At 40.9% G+C, this 22,505-nt stretch overlaps 2 protein-coding genes across 4 annotated transcripts in view; one reads left to right on the forward strand and one right to left on the reverse strand.

The window, feature by feature from the left end:
* grm5b (glutamate receptor, metabotropic 5b) overlaps positions 1-12,324 on the reverse strand; it is a 48,907-nt gene extending 36,583 nt beyond the window's left edge. The window contains exons 1-5 of one of the 3 annotated variants that reach the window (XM_088300039.1): positions 12,106-12,324; positions 11,735-11,867; positions 4,111-4,563; positions 3,532-3,966; positions 3,339-3,453 (exon numbers count right to left, since the gene is read on the reverse strand). In XM_088300039.1, the coding sequence (XP_088156165.1) occupies positions 3,339-3,453; positions 3,532-3,966; positions 4,111-4,263 (703 nt within the window). In that variant the 5' untranslated portion in view covers positions 4,264-4,563; positions 11,735-11,867; positions 12,106-12,324. Of the gene's footprint in view, positions 1-3,338; positions 3,454-3,531; positions 3,967-4,110; positions 4,564-8,459; positions 8,932-11,734; positions 11,868-12,105 lie in introns of those variants that run through there. The other 2 variants (XM_088300038.1, XM_088300035.1) reach the window with 2 other exon arrangements.
* A 4,754-nt stretch (positions 12,325-17,078) lies between these two features.
* Positions 17,079-22,450, forward strand: tyr (tyrosinase). Its single transcript, XM_088300515.1, has 6 exons — positions 17,079-17,178; positions 17,292-18,157; positions 19,364-19,580; positions 20,826-20,973; positions 21,053-21,234; positions 21,308-22,450. The coding sequence occupies exons 2-6, from the start codon at positions 17,330-17,332 to the stop codon at positions 21,553-21,555; spliced, it is 1,623 nt and encodes a 540-aa protein (XP_088156641.1). The 5' UTR covers positions 17,079-17,178; positions 17,292-17,329; the 3' UTR covers positions 21,556-22,450.
* Positions 22,451-22,505: the final 55 nt, after the last annotated feature.

Below are 22,505 nucleotides of genomic sequence, written 5' to 3' on the forward strand. Positions count from 1 at the left end.
CTCCTGAGCCTTCATCTCTTTTCTCCCCTGTCAATGCTTCACCACGGGGAAAAAAACAGCATGTAGTAAACATGTGCTTGTCCTCCACCAGGTCTCCTTGAATCCTTCACACCACTCATCACATATTTAGTTACACGTGCACGCGGTAGCTTTCAGACAACATTCCAAAGAGGCACACGGGTTCAATGGCATTTGCATCATGCCACTTGGTGAAATGAAATGACACGTGAACAACTTTGTGGTAGCCTTGAACTCATATGGATATGGCCTACAGTAAAAGCTGAGCATCAGTCTGCCTGAAGTAAAATAGTGGCATAATACACACTGTATGTGTGTTCCTGAAAATTAAAGTTTATGCAGTCCTGCAACCTGAATCCATTCAAATTGAGCACTTCTTGAACAGACAATGCCTTGAAACTAAAGCACACTTTAAATCAATAGCCTGAGGCTGAAACAACCAACAACGTCTCAAATCGACACAGATTCTGTCAGTGCGTAGTGGGTTTCATTATTATCATTTTTGAGGCAACACATTCCATTTCCACTGAATGAAAGCTAATCAAGCACAAACAAGCAGCATTAAAAAGGAGGTGGAGAAAAGGCAGACAACTTGATTTATGGGAATATCGATGAGTTTCGGTGCCGTCACACTTTGGTGATGTGTCAAATTTGATATCACTAAAACCCAATGAGGTGAATTGAACAAGCACAAAGAGAAATAATTGAGACTCAATTCAATAGTGAAGAACAATGATAAGTCTTGCTGAAATAAATAGGTCGTCGAGAGTGTAATCGATGCGTGACCTATTAAACAGACACATAGTTGTTCTTCTCCGCAAGAGGAATAAATGAAGTAAATATTCTGGTAACTTCAGTTTCTATTGCAACATGAGAATATTAAAAATAGGGCTCTCATGTTCAGATACAGGGAACAAAATTTTGACTCAAATAGATTGGTTCTCGAATTTCTTTCACCGAGCAGCACCTTGAAAGAAATCACCTCTCCATGCACCACTCAGGCAGAGTTATATATAAAACCTATTTGGCCAATTCATTTTATGTAAATGAAATTACTTTTAAATGCGAGCCTGCCACCCCTTAGAGCTCCCTTGCATTTAGGTCCCCACCCATCCGAACCTTGAAAATTGTAAAAGGCTGTGATATTATGCAACTCCAAAAATTAACATTTAAAACGGTTACATTTTAGGTAAAACACAACTCAAGTAATTAGTCAATCAAAAGTTTGTACACAAATGTTTAAAAATAGTGATTAGAGCGGCCCACTGCATACACACGGTTCGAAACACACAAATTCACCAATTCATGGATTACCTTTCAATAATTAAAATATTTTTTTTTAAATGCGGCTATCCAAATGCAAAACTATAGGTACATTAAAGTTAAATATAATTGAACTGTATATTTGAAATATACAGGGATGCACTAAAAATGCAATTCAAACGCAAAGTCACAGTACCATTATGCACAATTTCAACATTTAATTCAGTGCTTCTTTTGCATACCATTACAGGGAGACCAAATACTACAAGATACTAGTACACACTTTCAGAATTACTGGACGACAGAGTAAAATTTGTTGAGTCATGTTTGGCTTGTTGACACATGATCTCATTTCCTATTTGATTTTTTTTTCATGTAATTTCTTTTGATTGGTTGTTTGATTTATTCATTCAAGCTTCAGTCAACAAAAATAAAATCACTGTTAATCATGAAAGATATAGGATAGGATGATTATGAAATACTGCAATGAAAATCATTGTCATATGTATATACTGTATGGACTCCATATGGAAACAGCATATCATCACTATTAATACTGCCACCATTCAATTGTTTCATATTTTGAAATGTATTACCCACTTTCTTGCATATTAGCCTCTGGCATATCTTTAAGCCATATGCGAGATGCTAATGCTGAAAATGAATGTAATTCCCCAACCCATCCCCAGTCTGCCGTTACTGTACACCCTCTTATCTATCCCAAGCACTCAATGTTCGTAAACCACATGTACACACGTTTTCACAAGCACACACACATTTTCTATGTTCCGTTCCTTCCTCTTCCTTGTTTCATACAAACCCCTCCTTCCCACACCAATGAATGGTCCCCCCTCGTTCTCCCTTTTTGCCTTCTTCATCTTCTTTCTCACACCCTCCCTCTCTGGCTTTGTGTGCCTTGATTACATTTCAGACAGCAAAACCCGACCTTGAATATCTATTCAAGGGCAATGCGCCTGTCCTAACTGACACATCGCCACATACTACACACCTGTATAATACATCCCCGCTAAGATGCAAACAACATTTTAAACACGGGAACCCAATCAAGCAACACATATCCATACACACGCACACACACACACACACACACACACCCACGCACGCACGCACACAACACGCATACAAACAGTAAAAAGGAAACTGCATCAGCCACAAGGACTGTACCAAGAAAGGGGGCATTTGAGGACACCAAATAAGGCAATCAATAACTAATGCTGGAACCCATAATTTAAAGCATGATCACAAAATATCTTCAAATATTAAACTAGCATTTAACAGAAGTAGGATTCAAACCCTAAATAAGAGAAAACAACTCAAGAGGGTTACGTCAATTTTTACTCGTGTTACATCACTGACAAAATCCAAATTACTGCTTGCATGTACCACTACCAGTCAGGCAAATGGCTTTCTGATCAATAGTCTGACTTGATCAGAAATGTTTGGCTGCAAACCATACAGCACCACTAATCAATCTCGCACTCCTATGTCAGTCCGCCGGAACACTACCACCACAATATGTCCAATTATGCAACCACAAAAAGAAATCTCTAAAAGTAGATGTTGTATATTTTCTGGGAAAAGGGCAGTCTGTGTAGGTAACATGATGGAGAAAAAAATGTAAAGTAATAGAAAAATAAAGTGGTTATATAAGTGTGCGCATGCACTTTGATCTGGTGGTTAATTAACCAATTATATTCAAACATGTTAATTGTCACTGGCCAATAATGAAGATGCCTAAGAGTGATTAATTCTAAATCAGAAGATGTACTAAACTTTTTGGATTTCACAGCAAAAGCGGTAATAGTTGTTGTCAAAGAACCTAGTCACACACAGCACTATCATTTTCTTCCATTCTAATCAAAATTGAGGTAAAAATCTGCAGGCTAACCTGAGTATGTTTATTTATCGTTTGATCTCAACACTTGAGCAGCGCCGAAGAACCAGAAAGTGGAAATGCAAGGGCATATACTGTGCGTGGTATTCCATGACAAGTTGAATCGGGTGCATAAAATTACAGAATGCGTTGGATGTTGTACCTTCAGTGTTGATGGCCGACACGTAGCTCCAGTTGTATCTCTTGACAATGTCCACCATAGCCCTTGCCTGTTGGGCGTCTGATGGCACCACCCGCATGAAGTACTTGTAAAGACTCTGCAAAAGTAGAGATCCAATTCGGAAAGAGCGCCATGATGTTATTTCGGAGCAAACATCCAGTCAAATATCCCTCACCTTATCACTAAGATCCATACTAGTGGCAGAGTAGGCAATTTGTGGTATGTTGAAAAGCTGTAGAAGGTTCTGAACCTGGATGGCAACTGAACTTGATCCCGGCCCGATTAAACCCACAATGGGCTTTTTCCCTCGCATGGGAGTGGCAGAGGGGTCGGTGCACTTCATCGTTGCACCCCCGCCGCCGCCTCCCCAAGCGTTTCCTCCACCCCACTCCTCTGCCTCATCGGAGGATACCAACGAATCCCGAATAAATTCGATGCTCTGCTCCAGAGCCACAGCGGAGTGCCAACAGGAGTCGCGGATCTCGCATCCAAGGGTAATGTTGGGAAGGATGTATGGGTCTGCGTTGATGCGGTCCAGCGTGTGCATCATTGCCTCCACCCGCTGGATCCCGTACTGCTCTCGAACCGCGCCACACTTGCGTTCATGAACCTGGACAGGAAGGAATAACGATAAGACACAAATGCTAGGAAATTCTACAAACTTGGCCAGTATAGTTCTTTTGTAGAAGTCGTCAGTGGGGCATATATTATTGAATACACTACAGTGAGACATAAAAAATATTCCAAAACCAACCTTGTCTGCAGGAGGCTGGTGATGCACAGAGAACAATGCTCCAATTATGATGTCCCCGGGGATGTGGGCTACAACTCGCCGTTCACTAGACTGGGCAGAGTCCGTTTGCTTGAGTGTCGCCCAAACAAAGAGGAGGAGTAGCCACAGAATCATCTTGGTGTGTTTATTAATCCGAAGGTGAAATTAAAAGATGCTGTCACGGGTAACTAATTGTCCTACAAACAGGTTTTCTGGCCATAGCAAAAGCACTCTTGTTTCGGTTTGTTTTAGCTCATTCTTTTCTTCTGTCTTCAGACTTCAACGTTGGACCGTCACCAGAACAGAGACAGGTGTGACAATGCGACGTGAGAAATTTAACAGCAAATCTTGACTGAGTTTCAATAAATGATAGAAGTCCAGAGGCAGAGCTAATGTCCAAAGTAAGAGGTGGCAGACAGACATGCTCACATGAATCTGCAAGAAGGGGGGAAAAAAGAAGTGTGAGTCTTAAACACTGCCGCAGCTACAGGACGTAAGTTAACAATCACCAACACAACATGTAGTCGATACATAAACACATATTTTACACAGTAATGATGCTATAAGGCAAAATCGGGATATTTATGTCTCATTTGTAAGACAGAAGTGCATTGAAGTGTAAATGGGAAATGTGCAGCTTTGTCATCCCGACAGTGGGCCCTTTAAAGTCAACCTCCTCCCATACAACATTTTGGGTTGTATTTTTATAGACAGCGCAAATGCCAGCAGATCCTGATTTCTGTGTGAGCGCGGGGTTCACTGTGCAAGTTTGCTAATTCAACAGACAACCTGGGCGTGCATAGGGAGTGCCGTTGGAGATGCGCCTGGCGGAGCGACAGTTTGGTGGCAGAAAGTCAAAGTTAAACTTGCGCCTGTTCAGACCACAAGCACTTTGTCATGGTTGTGCCGGGGCAATGGACTCATTCCTCACCGCAAGCAATATAGCACCATTAATCAATCTTGCGCTTCTATGTCAGTCCTCCATGTACCCAAAGTCGCTAGACTAGACTTGAGCTTGCCCCTTGTGTGATATGCATTAGGATTGTTTGATGTCCAAATATTGTAGATGTAAGGTAAATTTTCTTCCATTTGCATCAAATTAATTTTGTGAATGGCAATGGACTAATTCCTCACATTTCTGCCTCCACACCCATCAAAATTTGGTCACAAAACGCAAACTACATTTTCTCAATAGGTTTATTTTGCAGTGCAAATGATTTAATGTGATTTGTATTTATTTAATCAGTATGTAATTGATGAAAATAACATTCAAACTAACATGGAAATTTTCCTGCAGAGTTAATAAAGGTTTCGGTACATAATGTCAAAAGTTTGGACTCTGGAACAAATTATTCCAAACACAACTGAAAGAGAAATTTTATTGCGAAAGTGGACCAAATGGAAGTCTAATCATGCAGCTTCCCAAAATGGATGGGTCCACCACAAAACCGAAACAAATCCACGACTACGAAACCCATTGCATGGACTCCATGTTTGCCTCTGTCATGTATTGCTATTAAAGCGTCAGAGAGACGAGAGATACATTTGTTTTCTCGAGAAAACCCAATACGCGATCATCCCGCTGCTCTCTACCAGAGAGCTGACAAATGATTTACTGCACAGTATAGCAAAGCATCCGCTTCACAAGCAGAGGAGTGTGAAGGTCATGGCACAGGGTCATGGGCTTTGCTGATGAGGGAAAGGTGACAGAGAGTAGAGGAGGCGGTGGGGGGGAATTCATTTATTAAGAAAAAGAAAAAAAAATTATTGGTAAAAATATGCATGAAATGGGAAACTAATTATGAGTGAGCTAGAACCTGTCCCAGAAATTAGAACGCTCAGTCAACCAATTGCTGGTCACATCTAGACCTAAGAGAGTCTCTTTCAGAGTCTTCATTGAACCTAATCTGCATATTTCAGGAATGTAGGAGGGAGTTGGAGTACCTCGAGAAAGCCCAAGCAAAATCATGCAACCTCCACACTGTAAGACTTGACCACCGAGTCGAACCCCCAATCTCAGAACTGTGAATCAGATATGCTAACCACTTAATCACCGTGCTGCCAGTGAAGAGCACTTTTTTTAAGGCAGCAAGGGACAGTCTGGCTAATTGTAATTAACATGACGGTGTCAGGAAGGCAGTGTGGCTAACCACTGCTCTTCTAATGAACAAGTCAAACAGAACAGCTCCTCTTTCACACACTTCCACACAAACCCACTCATTCACGAAGACAAACTAGTAGTGTTTTGTTTCACACATTCAGTCATACATGCTTGGGTCTCTCTATCGCACTCCCCCTTTGTGTCTCTGTCTCTTTGCGTAGGCTTTGCCTCAGCTGAAAGCAAGAGAAAATCCAATCCCTCCCAAAAGAAACTTCTCACACTATAATGCATTTATGAATCCATTCAAATTCAACACGAGCATCACAAAAGCTTCTAAATACAATTCTCATCATAAAAACTTACAATGACCATTCCATGTCTCTGTTTATTGATGTATCAAGAGCGTTACTGTTTTGTTTGATGCAGAAGTTTCAAAGTTGCATTCAAGTGTGACAATTATTTTGCAGTTCATTGGAAAATACAAGGTCCTCTTGGTGTCTTCACATACAGCGTGATGTCGATTAACCTCCTTTTTGATTCATTTTATGCCAACGAGTCACTGAATAAATGCTGCCTGTGGTTTATGAAAACATGAAGCTGTGCGAGGTTTCCGTGTTTCCTCAATGCACGACTCAGAGAGGGTACTTATGGGTCTTGGGTTTAAATGGCAATAGAACAATCACTCACAATAATCACAATAACGCCGGACGATAAAGAGCATACCTTTTGCTCCAGTTTGATCACTTTAACAGTCTGCCTATACAAATGTACACAGGTGAGGGACATGATAATTAAAATGTATCAGCACTGATATGTGATATGTTCTATTTTGATGACCGTCATGAAAATGAATGTGACGTACCATTCACATCGTCAAAGGTGAATGGGTATGTAGAATTTGTTGAAATATTGTAAGGAAAGTAGGGCAATCTCTGTTTCAGTCTTTCAAGAAGGGAGGCTTTTTGCAGAGGGAGCAAAATGTCCCATTTTTTTTTCAGACAGGCACCACCAGGTACATTACGTTTTTCTCTCTTTCGTTGTTACACCGAATAATATTTTATTCAAAATATAATATATTATTCAACAAGTTGCTGAAGGTTCACAGATCTAATGACAAAAAACAGATCTACATCCAGGTATGTCCAGAGTTTGGACACCAAACAGTAACAGTCATGATTTGATCATTTGATTTTAAAAAAAAAAAAAGTGTGTGCATCATTACATTATTTTGTTCAGATTGATCTTCTCTACTGAATTGATTCCAGTTATTGTATCTTCACACAATAATATACACCACAATCTCGAGAATGGATCTGATTATATTATTGAATGTCACCATTGCTTACCCATTGTCAAATTCTATGCAGTAATGAATTGCCCTTTTCCTCTACATCTTCAAAATCTGACTTCTGTCAAAAGGCGGGTATGCAAAATATGATAATGAATGGCCCGATCAAAGAGTAAAGGGCACCATCGGTTTCTCTGCACACCAAGCAGAGCCAAAGTCAATAATCAAGAATTATGTCACTGTAAAAGACACAACGGGGTACTACAAACACAATGGTAACTGCTCCCATGGGAACGTAAGTAAGACAACGTGCAGGCATTGTCTCCAATAAGTCCCAAAGCCGAGTGGACTTGAACTGCTGACACTGCAGTAGCACGACCAGACAAGATAGGTACGTGCCCACCTGACTAGATTGCATGTTAAAATCACTTCACGCAGAAATGTTTGACAGCCAAACGAACCCCATTTTGCACCCTGGTAGAATCTGCTTGCTGTGAGCATTTAATTCACACGCGATTAACAACTCATCACGAGGCGTCTTCTGCGTGCTTGAGACAATAATGATAAAGACGCCTGGTGCAGCGCTGCGCCCACCAGCCGCAATAGGAAAGAAAGAAAAGAGTAGCAGCTTGGAATCCTGCAGACACACTTCGGTGCGACTTGAGTGCGCAACATCAAAGAGTGAGAGCTGCACACGAATACAAACATTGCCGATGACTGTGTCTCAATAGCACGACAGGATCGCTCCTCCACACCACACTCAACCGACTGTTTTCCTCACTGGGGAGAATGAATCCATTCAGATTTTTCGAGGGTGACGACAAACTACGGTAAATTAAGTCTGAGCATCGAGGGGGGGGGGGAGTAAGACTTTACGTGCATATGAAATTAATTAATTACAGTTCACGTTGCTATTTCTGCCAGAGGTGAAGCCTTCCTTACCTTCCTCGCGTCTGGCTCCTCTTGATAATTAGGTCGCAGTTTTTGCAATCTATGAAGAGGAAAGGATCGCAGCGATGGCGCTCAGTTCAATGTCAAAGCCACCAGCAGCTTTGCCTCATCTGCCACCGCTTCCTCCGTTTTCCGGTCACGCACACCTGAGCCTCTCTCCAAACGCCTCTCCTTCACCCGCTGCTCGCACGCACGCACACAACGTTTCACACTTGTCAACAAACGCTGAAACGTCCGCTCGTGTCCCCAATTCGATACAAAATGCTCAGATTTAAGAGAAACAACTCCTCATAAGTTCTAAGACAAGTGAAATGTGCTGCCTGCTGTGCTGACTGGAAAGTATTCGCTCCAGGCAAAGTCGCCTGAACAGGTGCGCCAAATTCGGCTCGGTGAAGCTAAGCTAAAAGTTTGTCACTATTTAGCAAGCCCTATCGATGTCTCATGCTACATAATTATTAGCTGCTGCAGTTAAAATCGGAAGTGTCACAGGTGGGTCATTATCAACATAAATTGGCTCAGGTGTACCCATCCGATTAAGTTATACTGAAAATGTAGCAACAAAATGAAACTCCAAGGTCTTATTATAATATTCCAAACATTTGCACATACAATACAATGACAAGTCTCTTAAAATGCGTTTTTTTTTTCATTTCATACCATTTTCCCCAATTATTTTATATGTAATTTTGGCATGCCACAAAAACTGCTCTGCTAACTACAATGTGTGTAAAATGTCATTAAAAGATTTAAAATGTTTTCTTCCACAACTCATTTTGAGCATGTATAATCTATTTTCATAATAATATTGGCTGTTTGTCTGTGTGCCCTGCGATTGGCTGGCAACCAATTCAGGGAGTCTACGCTTACTCAGGGGGACTGCCAGGGATTTTGGGCCCCATGAAAAGAAATCTTACTCCTAAGTCTTATTATAAAAAAAAAAACATTTACACATACAATACAATGACAAGTCTATTAAAATGTGTTTTCTTCATTTCATTCCATTTTTTTTTTCAAAATGGCTATATGTGATTTTGGCAACTGCTTCGACTACAATTTGTGTAAAACGTGATTAAAAGATTCTAACATTGATTTCATTTCAATTTACACACAAATGTACGTAAGACATGACTTATTATATTGCATTAATTGCAACATGTTTATTGTGCCTTCTGCCATCAAATGGAAGTGTATGTAATTGTTTTGCCTGTCAATATACAGCACTGGCAGAGATTCTGAAAATGAGGAAAGATACATTTGTAATTAATAAATAATTACTTTCTGACAAATTAAGTGGATGATTTCCCACAGTGCCCGTGATGATCTCTCACAGCCCTCTGGTTGGGAATCACTGAGCTAAACTGTGAATGTAGTGTGTCTGACGTTGAGGATTTTATTGTGCTGAATGAAGTTAAATGTTGCCATTGTCTTTTACACGATTTCATGAGAAATCAGGACTGGACAATTATGGATAAATAATAATCATAATTATTTTGATTGATAATGAAATCCCAATTAATAAAATCGATTATTCATTGATTTCAAATGTATCATAAATCTACTAATCTAACCTAACATCATCGCCTCATGCCCATTCATCCCTGCACTTTATTCGTGAATACTATTCTTTTTGGCAAGTACAAAATGAGCATGTAAATATGTGAAATTTTAAGCCTCGTGCATTTTCATTCACCTATTCTGCTTTGCACGCACATTGAAACAGTGAAAAAGCATCTCCCTTACATCTTTAGCTCATTTATTTGATCTTGCTCTTACTTATTTTGTTGTTCTTTTTTTATTTCTACAAGTCTTGGGACTTACTGGGCGGACTTGCATGGAATTGTGAGTTAGTATAACAATAAAAATCCTTCCAGGTTCTTGCGCACGACACAACAAATATTTTTCTTTCAAAAGCAAAAGCAATGGCACGCTATCTGGAAAAGGCAGATTTTCAAATGTAAACAGGCAAGACTTGGCAAGTCATGCATTTCAAAACTAAATCAAGCTGAGTCTTTTATCAATTTTAACCAAGCAGTCCCAAGTTAGCTGCAAAAGTTGGAGTGTGTGATGTCATTTCCTGCGCACAGGATTTCTTCAGCGCCCCCCTGACCCCACCCCCAAAGGACAATTGCATAATCTTAAAGCCAATTAAACAGAACTACCATGTCCACCATTTCTTAGGAATTTATGTTACCTATAGTCCAGAAGAAACCTGTAACATTATTATTCCAAATTAACATTTTTTTAGAGGTTCTTTACAAGAACAAAGATGCATTGTTCATAACTAAAGTCGCAATGTTATGATATTGAAATCAAAGCCACATCTTAACAAATGAATTACGAATATACAATTTATTTCCCACATTACAGATTTTAATCTGGAAAAGACCCTTTATTCCGTACGAATATGTTCTTATGGGAGCGGGGATTCTTATTTTCGTTGAAAAAAATAGGATTTTATTTCATATTATAAAAATGTCTTTTGTATGGATCGCTATCAGATATATGTGATATGTGCCAATCATATCAGAGCTTTTAATTGGCCCAATCCCAGAGAATTAATTGATTTATCATTTGTCATACACTTCTTTTTATTGGCTACCCATCCCCATATTTATGTATGCATAATTAATTGCAAATTATTTCATGAACATCCAAGCTATAGCTCCTACTTTATTTACTCTAAATTTATTCAACTGAAAAAATGTATCATTACATACTTTGTCTTACAACAATTGCTTTATCCATCCATTATCGGTACCACTTCTCCTCACAAGGGTCACGGGAGGTGCTAGAGCCTATACCAGCTGTCTTCGGGCAGTAGGTGGGGTACACCCTGAACTGGTTGCCAGTCAATCGCAGGGCACACAGAGACAATCAGCCATCCGCGCTCACACTCACACTCACACTCACACCTAGGGGCAATTTAGTGTGTCAATCAACTTGCCATGCATGTTCTTGGAATGTGAGAGGAAACCGGAGTACCTGGAGGAAACCCACGCAGGCACGGAGAGAACATGCAAATTCCACAGAGGAAGGCCAAAGCCGGAATTGAACCCACAACCTCTGCACTGTGAGGCCATTGTGCTAACCAGTTCCCCACCGTGCCGCCATGATTGCATTATTCAAGATAAAATTAAAATAAACTCAAATTCAAATGGTCATACTTAACATGTTGTGTAATAGTTACAATGGTTGCCTTATTCCCAATTAGTCCTTTTAAACTGATTCATTCAGGATAGATCAATATGGTGAACTTTTTCACTCACTTTTTCATGTGCTCGTGCAGTGACAAAGGCGGACTTCGCATGCCTCTGCCTGCTCCGACTTATGAGAGGCGACAGTATATGGGAAAGGTCATATAGATGGATAGTGTTTCAGGTTTCATAGTACACCATTAACCTATACATGCAAAGGAAGACAAATGCACCCATAAATGTGCTTCCAACTTCAATTTGTATTTGTTTTGCTTAGTTTTCAACATGCATGACTCCAGTCTGCTGCATGCAGTGTTTGAACGCATGCTAATGCATACACGATGGCAAAAAGAAGGAACCAAAATTAAAATGTCAAATTCAGCTATGCATGGTCCGTTCCCAGACAGTCCAATAAATAAATGTTCAATAAATGGAAAGCATACCTCTGCTTGCAGGACAGGTGTGCGGACTTGGAGAAGAACAACATCCCTCGTGCGTCCATCATGGCATCGCTGCTCGCTTTGGTTAATCTACTTTTTCACTATGGCAACAAATGAACCCCCCTTCTTGCTCTCTCTCACTCTCTCGCTCTCTCTCTTTCTCAATGCTCCAATGAGGAGGCTTCTTTCACATCACAGGCCACCCAATCTCTCTCCCACTCCTACTGTCTCTGTCTCTCGCACTCTCGCTCGCTCTCTCACACCTACCTCAACTATACCATCTGGAGATGGATACTGATAAAGAGTCAGAGGGAACCATGGGGGAGAGACAGGGAAGGAGTAATATGGGATAGAAGGGATTTTCGAGTTTGGCTATGACAAGGCTTGGATTAATTTGCCAGCCAAATGCATTTGAGATTAGTGGACCATTAAAAGCGCATAGACAGCCACATGAACACACACACACACGAGCAGGCGGGCTGCTGTGATGAAGTGATAGCCTTACTAATTCTGACCTCTATCTCTCGTTCCCTCCCCTTTTAGTCTCTTTTGTCTCCCTCCCCGTTTTTAATCTTGTTTTGACACCAACAAATAGGCTAGGATGGAAACCATATGAGTGCAATCACATGAACACAATGATACGTTCCTATTGTACATTGGAGTAAGGTGTGGGAATAAAATTTCCTCAATTAACTCGTGATTACGATGATTGCAAACTCTGAAATGGGGTAGACACTTCATTTCAGTTGGCTTCATTTTGTATTTGCACTAAGCAATGAAAGAAACACAACTTGATGTAAAGTAGACTAATTGTCCAACTCTCTTTGTGAAAGTGAAACAAGGTTAATTTTTTTTTTGGTCAATGTTAATGCTGATGTGTTGGCTAGTTAGCATGTCAAGCTAACCAGTGGCAAGCCGTGCATTTCACACCTAGGCCTACGTAGTCTGACTTGAATAAAGCCCCCTCATAATACCATAATTTATGATAACCCGGTTGGAGAAATAATATACACGTGTCAATTTGTTGATTCTGCATCGCGCTGTCCTCTAACAAGTGAGTATCTAATCAAAGGACACGTTTGCACCTTCGACGCAAGGCCTGCGAGAAAGCTCACTGTAACCAATTTGTGATCTGATTGGCTATCGCAACTGTCTATCAACTGTAAAAGCCCGTTCACTCACACAGCAAAGATGCCCGCACTGTTGATTCTGAAGGCGTGCTATAAAGTCTGCAAATCAACATAGCTCGCTGAATTCTGACCGGATAAAAATTCACAGAAAAAAAATATAACACGGGATATAATATAACATGAATATGAGGAATCATCAGCCACTGTTTGCGGAAAGTACGTAAATAAATCATAATTTGCTGATGAAATGCTATACTCAAGAGTACAACTCTGTCATGCAACAATGTCTATTCCATGACGATGCACAAATTTATACCTTTGTGGCAATTGCCTCACATGGATCATTCTTATCCAAAGATACACAAGCTAAAATTGATCTCCTTTAGTTCTGCACTCTTAACACTAATCACAGTTCAGTTAATCACAGTTACGGTTAATCATCCGTTCTTTGGTTGCTTGCCAGATGTTGATTGAAAGAACGCCAAAGACAAATGTCCCTTATCAATCCTCCAAACTGCACCCGATGGAAGTGCGGTCTGTTGTCACAGCACATCTCGTCTCTTGTTTTTTACAGTGCATCTCGTCATTTGTTTTTCTTACTTGATCGGTTCCAAAAGCAGAATAATCTAGAGGATCACGTTTCCCTGGCAACCATTGGCTCCTGTAATAAAAAACGATCAGATAATAGGCAATCAATCAGCTTCACTTGTGCCATTCTCACTTATACACACACACACACACACACACACGGGGGATGACACTCATTCAAGGGATGCTTGAATCGCAGTTGATGTAAAACTGGGTCAGTAAATGGATTACTGTTGATTGAAGACTAAAAAGTACTGCGACAGCGCACATGCCGATCCTCGGGGAACTGGATTAAGATGTATGACAGATGAACATTTCTCATTTACAATACAATGTTGGTAATATATCCCCGGCAACCTCCTTTGTCACAATTTGGATCATTTCAAATGTTTTAGGTCTTTTATTATATGACTTCTATTAGTTGCAAAATGTGGAAGGTACGATATAGCGATATTTTCGTAGTAGTTTGGATTACAGTTGTTTGTCAAAGCAAAGAGAAATATTTTAATCATCCAATTACTATTGTTTACTACAGTGATGTCACTGCTGGTTGTTTCTTATTGACCTGCAATCAAGTCACAGAGGACCTCTCAAGTGTGAGGTAGACATGCGAACCGCAACTCCTTTGTACATTGACAAATATCTGTACGGTGTGAAGCTCAATCACCACTCTCCTTTCTTTGCAAATCACAACCACAAGAGCCAGTGTCACAGGTGACACATCAATTAGACAAGGGCGTTTTGAAATAAGAGCAGTTGCCATGGACACGCTGATGATTTACAGGATTGCTGCTCATACGTCATATTCACATTTGAAGTGGGACAAAAGGAGAAAAGCACCAAACAAAGATATAAAGGAATGCGATATATCCTGAACGACAAGGGAATCCATCAAGTATTTTTTTTGCAAGTAAAATAATTTCAGCAAGACCTGTGAATGATTGGTGGTCAGTCCCTGGTTAACCACTCCACTTGTCTAAAGTCTGCGGGGGAAGACTGTGGTTTACACTTCAGCCTGAACAGAAGAAGCAGTAGAAAATAGATGGATGATTGCAACAAGCTCTTACAATGAATATTCAAACTATACTATTCCGTTTTTGAAAGCTACTACATTCCAGCAATGACAATTTACCTGTCTAACTTTCCTATTGGACGGACAGGCAGATTGATAGATAGAAACTGTAATACCTTTTCAAAAGAACAAAGGCAGGCATATTGGATATACCCAATTAGGCTAAGACTGTAAAAAAAAGCTGCAAAAATGCAAACCAAAAGCTGCTCTTGTTTTTCAAGATTGTGTGTGAGTGCGTGCGTGTGAGTGGGGGGGGGGGGCGAAAGAGAGAGAGAGACGATGCCGTGCGTATCGGGGACGAAAAGTGGTCAACACGTACAATAACTTAACGCTAAACATTCTGCAACTGTTTTGACAATATTTAGTTTGTGCTGCTCTATTTTCTAAAGTAACATCCACTCAGTTTCAGAAATGTTTGTCATCATGTTGCCACGGGTGACCTGGAGCCAAACCTGTCTGACTTGGGTCAACTATTCAATGCTACCTGTGTGGATGTAGATTTTTAAAATGCAATATTGATAGAACACGATCAACTTTGTCATGTGTACTTGGGCTATGTGGGCGTTGGGACTTGCCCAGAATTCCTACAGTACATTTTAGGTGGATTGCGCTGCCCTCTTGTGTCTGATTGGAGGCAAAGAGATCCTTTTGAGATGTACTTATGTAATATTTGATATTAAGACGTGTATCATGAGATTACTTTTCCCGGGGTTGAATTGTTGCTTTACAGAATCATTCTTGGAAAAATGAAAAGACGTGTCTTTTTCTTTGTCTCCCGCGCACACACTCACGCGTTCTCCCAGAGGAGCCTTGCGGTCAAATCTATCCTGTGATGTTCATTCCTGTGCGCTCTAGCGAATTTCTGCCGCAGATAAGCCGCATCCCGTGCCTGCTTTGCGGCAGCATGTGACCACTTTGGGGTCTCGAGGTCTGAGCAAAAACTTCCAGCCTGAGTATAGTGACCCACATGAGCCCGGGGGAGGTCAAGTGCATGAGTGGAGAAAGCAGGTCTATTCCGATGTTGTGCAAGTGAGCGTCACGTTGAATCACGTGGTATGGATGACAAAGACACTCGCAGAGACTTTTGTTTGATCCAATCATTTGTAGTTGTAATTCATTAAATGATGGCTAAGTTGTGAAAGCTTCCATATTAGATCATTTGTAAATATTTATTTATAATAAATGTTTCTCTGTAGCAAGCTGCTATTTACTATATAAACAGGTTGGATGTATGACCAGGTATTGCTACTGGGCCAATCTCGTCTTTATTTTGAGGTATCGAGTCTCCGTGGAGGCTGCGGATAACAGCCTCTGATATTAAAGGCAAGAAATGCCAACATTGAGTAAATCCTGAATGTCAGCAATTGGCCATAAACTTCAGAAGTTTGACCAATGGGGGGATCAAAATCTTCATCAGACACAAAGGCCTTTGTGCACATTTTTTTGTCATTGTGTTAAATAAGTTTTAAAAAAGACCTACTACAGGTATCAGTACTCAGTATTGGTGAATACTCAAACAGTAAATAATAATCATACTAATATCGGTCTGAGCAAATAGTGGTTTCAAGCATCCCTATTCGTTAAATTCGCCTTAAGTATCAACTTATTTGTAATTGCTTCACTCCTAAAATCCTTTCTTGTTAAGAGCCCTGTTTTCTATCATCACCTATCAAGCGCTTACTCACCTTTTCTATTTTCTAGCATACTGCCATATCATAATATCCACATTACGTGCACTTTTTCTTTCCCCTGTCTTTTTAATTGAAAAACAACAAACCTGAGCGAGTCAACACAATGTTCACACATATTTGGCACGCTGATTACCATACTTGCCTGCTGATTCATATTGAGCCCAAATTTACCGGTACTAAAAATTTCCTGACCTCATTTGCAAAATGTGCCCTTCCTGTAAGTATTTTTTCCACCATTTTAGCCACAAATTACCATTGTGAGTAAATGTGGACCCCATGAGAGGCAATGGTTCATACGCCCAGTCACACTTTTATGCCTGAGGTATAGTGGAGGAGAGGTCAGCTGGTCTCAAGACAGAATGAAAGAATCTGGAATATTATCCTAAGCATGTGATGTTGTATGAGGGCACACACAAAGTTGCGTGTGCGTGAGAGCGTGTGCGTGAGATCACACATACTGTCTGAGGACGGCCCCTAAATTAGTTCAGTGAGATTGGTGAAACGCGCAGACTGCTGGCAGGGTGAAGAAAGTATTGGTGGAGGGAGGTTGGCTGCTTGGAGGGCAACATTGGCAGGCCTCAAACAACAAAACAAGGTTGTTTTTTTTAAAAGTGGATTTATTTCGAATAGTTTTCAAAGCTACTGCTGCAGGTGAAAATGAATTAGCTTGCGTGTAACTGAGACAAAGTAACTTTTTCTTTTCAACAGGTGTTCCAGTGACCACGACTGACTGCCAATACTTCATCATGAAGAGCCTGTTTCCATCCGTGCTTCTTCTGCAGCTTCTCGGGACCTGTTTTTGCCAATTCCCTCGGCCCTGTGCCAACTCAGAGGGCCTAAGAACCAAAGAATGTTGCCCCGTGTGGGATGGCGATGGCTCGGCGTGCGGTGCCCTGTCAGGCCGCGGTTTCTGCGCAGAAGTGGTAGTGTCAGACGAGCCCCACGGTCCACAGTACCCTCACAGCGGGATTGACGACAGGGAGCGCTGGCCGTTGGCTTTCTACAACCGAACCTGTCGCTGTGCGGGGAACTACGGAGGTTTTAACTGTGGGGAGTGCAAGTTTGGCTACTGGGGCGCAAACTGTGCTGAGTACAGAGAATCGGTGCGGCGCAACATCCTGACACTGTCAGCTGCAGACCAGCAAAAGTTCATCTCCTACCTTAACTTGGCCAAGAACACCATCAGCCCTGACTATGTCATTGCCACGGCAACCAGAGCCGAGATGGGCGAGAACGGTGAGAATCCTATGTTCGCCGACATCAACAGCTACGATCTGTTCGTCTGGATGCACTACTACGTGTCGCGGGACGCCTTCTTGGGGGGGGCAGGGAACGTGTGGACCGACATCGACTTTGCCCATGAATCTGCAGCCTTTCTGCCATGGCATCGAGTTTACCTGCTTCACTGGGAGAATGAGATAAGGAAGCTAACCGGAGATTTTAACTTTACCATCCCATACTGGGACTGGAGGGACGCCCAAACCTGTCAGGTGTGCACAGATAGTTTGATGGGAGGCCGCAGCCCCTTCAATCCCAACCTCATCAGCCCGGCGTCGGTCTTCTCTTCATGGAAGGCAAGAATACTTTAATTGACTTCACTTCCTATAAGGGGTGTAAAATGAAAAATCTGAATCCTGGCTCAAAATAGATTATGGTTTTGTTTGTTGAAGCTGGAAAAAATTGTCATTTTCCACTTATTTAACCAGTTAAAATTGCAAAAGAGATCCTTTTAGAGCAAATGAAATTTTCAATTCAGGACGGTAAGCAGAGGTCCACAAATGACTAAAATACATCACGTATTGGCATGGAATTGACTTAAACGTACAGGATACTTTATACATGCATACATGTACATGAAACTGCAGTTTTCTAGTGTCATTGAAAACCTCACGCGTAAGATGCTTTTTTTGTGCTTTTTCTGAAACACATTAAATGCCACTTATCATCTACTTTTCAATGAGAGGATCTGGCACCATCTTGTGACATCTCGGTGCCAAGGAACTGAGACAAACTTCATAAATCGGGATGGACCTCTTAAATTTAGTACACTTTGATTGCATTTTCTCTAAATGTGTCAAGTGGTGCCAATTATCTCTATTTTTTTCCACTATTTCCAGCAGGTCTCAGTCCTTATCACTGTATATCAGTGGCTCTTACCCCACGTATCCCTGAAAAATGCTTTGCTCACCAAGTATCACCTTAATGCCCAACATTAAAATACAGCTGTGCACTAAGTTCATAGCAGTTCATGTTAATAAAAATGAGGCAATGGTTTTATTTTGAAAACGTATCTAATGTATTGCCACAGCAACATGATGCAGAATTTAAATATTGTAAAAATTACAACTTTACATGAGTATTTCATTGAAAAAAAAAGAAATGTTTGACAATTACATTACGAAAAGATGAAATGTAAAGGTAATTGTTAAATTTAACAGAACTGTACTTAACAAATTTTACTGTAAGGGATTAGAAATTGAAGCCATTCCAACATGCGGAGAGTCAACATTTAATTCAGTGATCCTTTTAAGTACCACTAGAGGGAGCCGGCGCACCTTTCGTGGTACGAATACCACACTATGAGACTCACTGTTGTACATTAATAAAGAGCGCATTATTATAAACTCCCACAAAAATTATGTTTACATTAACAACGTTGAATGATTTAATGTTCACCTTCCTCTTGAGTTCTGTCCTTAATTCTCAGTTGCTACAAAGAAAAAGTCATGTTTATACAAAGAAGATGAATAACTTGTGCGTATCGGTCTGATTACATGCAGGTGATCTGCACTCAGCCTGAGGAATACAACAACCGTGAGGCATTGTGCAACGCTACAGGGGAAGGACCACTGTTGCGTAACCCCGGCAACCACGATACTAACCGAGTGCAGCGACTCCCAACATCAGCTGATGTAGATTTAGCTGTGGGTCTCCGTGAGTACGAGACCGGACCCATGGACCGGTTCGCCAACATGAGCTTCAGGAACGTTCTGGAGGGTAAGAAGCACACACAAATAAACGCTAATACGTTTGTATTACTGTACTCACATGCCCAACAAATGAATGGGAGCATAATCCTCGAGATAATCGCTCTAATCTAGAGGATTTTTGACCCATTTGCAAACTCACACGGGGGTAGATATTCATCATGGTGAGAATGTCCATCCCCATCCATTTACAACACCAATTATATTGAGTGGGGTCATGAAAGGCAAAGTACACTCAATCAGAGGTCTGACACATATAAATCTATGCATTTATCAATCCATCCATCCATATTATCGGCTCTGACAGCCACCAATGGAACAAAAATAAAGGATAAGCAATAATCGCACATATTCTATGCTTCCTGTCATTTCCATTTAATGTTCCAGCTACAGTACTGCAATAATTTGTGATGACATTCGACTTTGACAATGGATGCTACAACCGCTTGTATACTTTAAAATTTAGTTTGTAAGTGTGTGATGTCGCTTACGCTGTGTTCATGACGTCTATGATCCACTGGTGAAAGGAGTCTTTGATTTGCTTCTCTTTCATATGTTATGTGTTCTGTTAAATTATTATTTTGTGTTAAATGTTCTGTGAAGCGCTTCGTCACAGCTGCAGGTGTTGTGAAAGCGCTGCATAAAAAAAACAGATGTATTGTATTGAATTGGGCGGCATGGTGAACGACTGGTTAGCACATCTGCCTCACAGTTAAGAGGTGCATGGTTCGATTCTGGCTCCGGCTTTCTTGTGTGAAGTTGGCATGTTCTCGCCGTGCCTGCGTGGGTTTTCTCCGGGTACTCCGATTTCCTCACACGTTGCAAAAACATGCATGGTAAGTTGATTGGATACTTTAAATTGTCCCTAGGTGTGATTATGAGCACGGATGGCTGTTTGTCTCAGTGTGCCCTGCGATTGGCTGGCATCCAATCCAGGGTGTATCCCGCCTACTGCCCGAAGACAGCTGAGATAGGCACCAGCACACCCAAGACCCTTGTGAGGAGAAGCAGATCATTTGTATTGCATTGTATTGTGAAAAATATATATGCACGAGCCTGTAGTTACCTTAAATGCCGGTAGAGGCCACTGTTGCTCAGCTAAAGGTCTAAAACAATTCAAAAATTGGGCCCACCAGTTGAGAACCCACCATGTCTACATTTCACTTCCGGTAGTTGTAATCTTAAAATGTCTCGATTATTTTGTTCGTAATATAAAAAAGTGTGCTTATTCTCTCTCTTTCCTTCCCTCGATCAGGTTTTGCCAATCCAGTCACAGGCATGGCGGTTCAAGGCCAAAGCACCATGCACAATGCCTTGCACGTCTTCATGAACGGCTCCATGTCCTCTGTGCAAGGTTCCGCCAATGACCCCATATTCCTCCTGCACCACGCTTTCATAGACAGGTACAGTACATCCCAAACACACATTATTCCACTTCATTCACCTCACTATCATGCAATGCAATGGTCTTCTTTTGAACAGCATCTTTGAGCGCTGGCTCCGAACCCACCAGCCTACACGGGCCTTCTATCCATTTGCCAATGCTCCCATTGGCCACAATGACGGCTACTACATGGTGCCATTCCTGCCTCTTTATAGAAATGGAGACAATTTTCTCTCCACTAAGTCAATGGGATATGAATATGCCTATCTGTTGGATCCAGGTCAGTACAGAACATCAATATTTGACAACCTTGCAGATATGAACTAGTGCTATTCTGTCTGCCTCCACTGCAGGCCAGCGATTTGTTCAAGAAATCCTGACACCTTACCTGCAGCAAGCCCAGCAGATTTGGCCATGGCTGTTGGGAGCCGGTATCATTGGGGCGTTGATTACGGCAATCATTGCGGTCGTAGCCGTCATAGCGAGAAGGAAGTGGAGACGAAACCAGAGGAGGAAGAGGGCGTCCATTTTTGGAGAACGTCAGCCGCTTCTTCAGAGCAGCTCAGAGGAAGGTTCAGCTTCCTACCAGACTACTCTGTGACACACATACACATGCACACACATTAAGGTAACAACATGACAGGTTCCTGGATTCCTTAGCTACAAAAGTTTGTGCACCCGAATCTGATGTTTGTCACATTTAAAAAAAAAAGAAAAAGAAAAAACATCTACACTTATACTGAGTGTACTTTTTTACTTTTTTGTGCCTATCAAACCAAAGATTTAGTCCTTAAAGTTTAATGATTCAAACGTCATAAGCATCCCCCAAATATTTGTTAATATATTATGTCGGATGCACTGCACATTTACACACACAATGAAATCTTACTAATAATGTCAGAAGCTTCAAAACGGTGATTAGGGTGCACCAACATTAGTGGAGTTTATCAACATCAAGCTGGAATTCATTCAAGATGATATCCTTTATATTTCAAACATCAAGACAGCATGACACACTGAGGACATCCATGTTCACATGCCCCTCCACACTGGCAACAGACTTTCAGAAGGGTCCATGTAATAATAATAATAATAATAATAATAATAATAATAATGATAATAGTGTTAAGAAATATTCCCATGCTTGAGCCAGAAGAAAGAGCTCACCTTGTGTTGTATGCTGAATATTAACATACTCCATTTTCAGACATTACATGGGTTTTATAATTAATTATTGATATTATGATGACCCAAATAAAAAAAAAACTGGAATCATATGTTCTATGTGCTTCCACTAGTGTAAACACATTATCCTGATTAAAATTGAGTCGGTGGCATAAGAATGAAGCAAATCAATCCACGTGACCAAACCCAGAAAACAGTCCAATTCAATTTGAATCAAAGCCCCGAGTTTAGTGGAGGTATATCGAATATATTGCAAAGAAAATCTTTCATTTGACTTCCACTTTAATATGTTTTTACACAATGAATTCCGACCACTGAAATGTATGCGAGTTGCTGCATTAAAATCAGATCTGATCCGGAATGTTT

This window comes from Idiotropiscis lumnitzeri, chromosome 7, assembly GCF_059441095.1.
Source record: "Idiotropiscis lumnitzeri isolate Australia: NSW breed Sydney's pygmy pipehorse chromosome 7, RoL_Ilum_1.0, whole genome shotgun sequence".
NCBI lineage: Eukaryota > Metazoa > Chordata > Actinopteri > Syngnathiformes > Syngnathidae > Idiotropiscis > Idiotropiscis lumnitzeri.

What these genes read in the sequence shown, in the direction of transcription:
- tyr (XM_088300515.1), top strand. Translation starts at nt 17,330, where the DNA reads ATGAAGAGCCTGTTTCCATCCGTGCTTCTTCTGCAGCTTCTCGGGACC. An exon ending in CACCACGCTTTCATAGACAG is followed by an intron (nt 20,974 to 21,052) that starts GTACAGTACATC and finishes TCTTTTGAACAG; the next exon opens with CATCTTTGAGCGCTGGCTCC. An exon ending in TGCCTATCTGTTGGATCCAG is followed by an intron (nt 21,235 to 21,307) that starts GTCAGTACAGAA and finishes CCTCCACTGCAG; the next exon opens with GCCAGCGATTTGTTCAAGAA.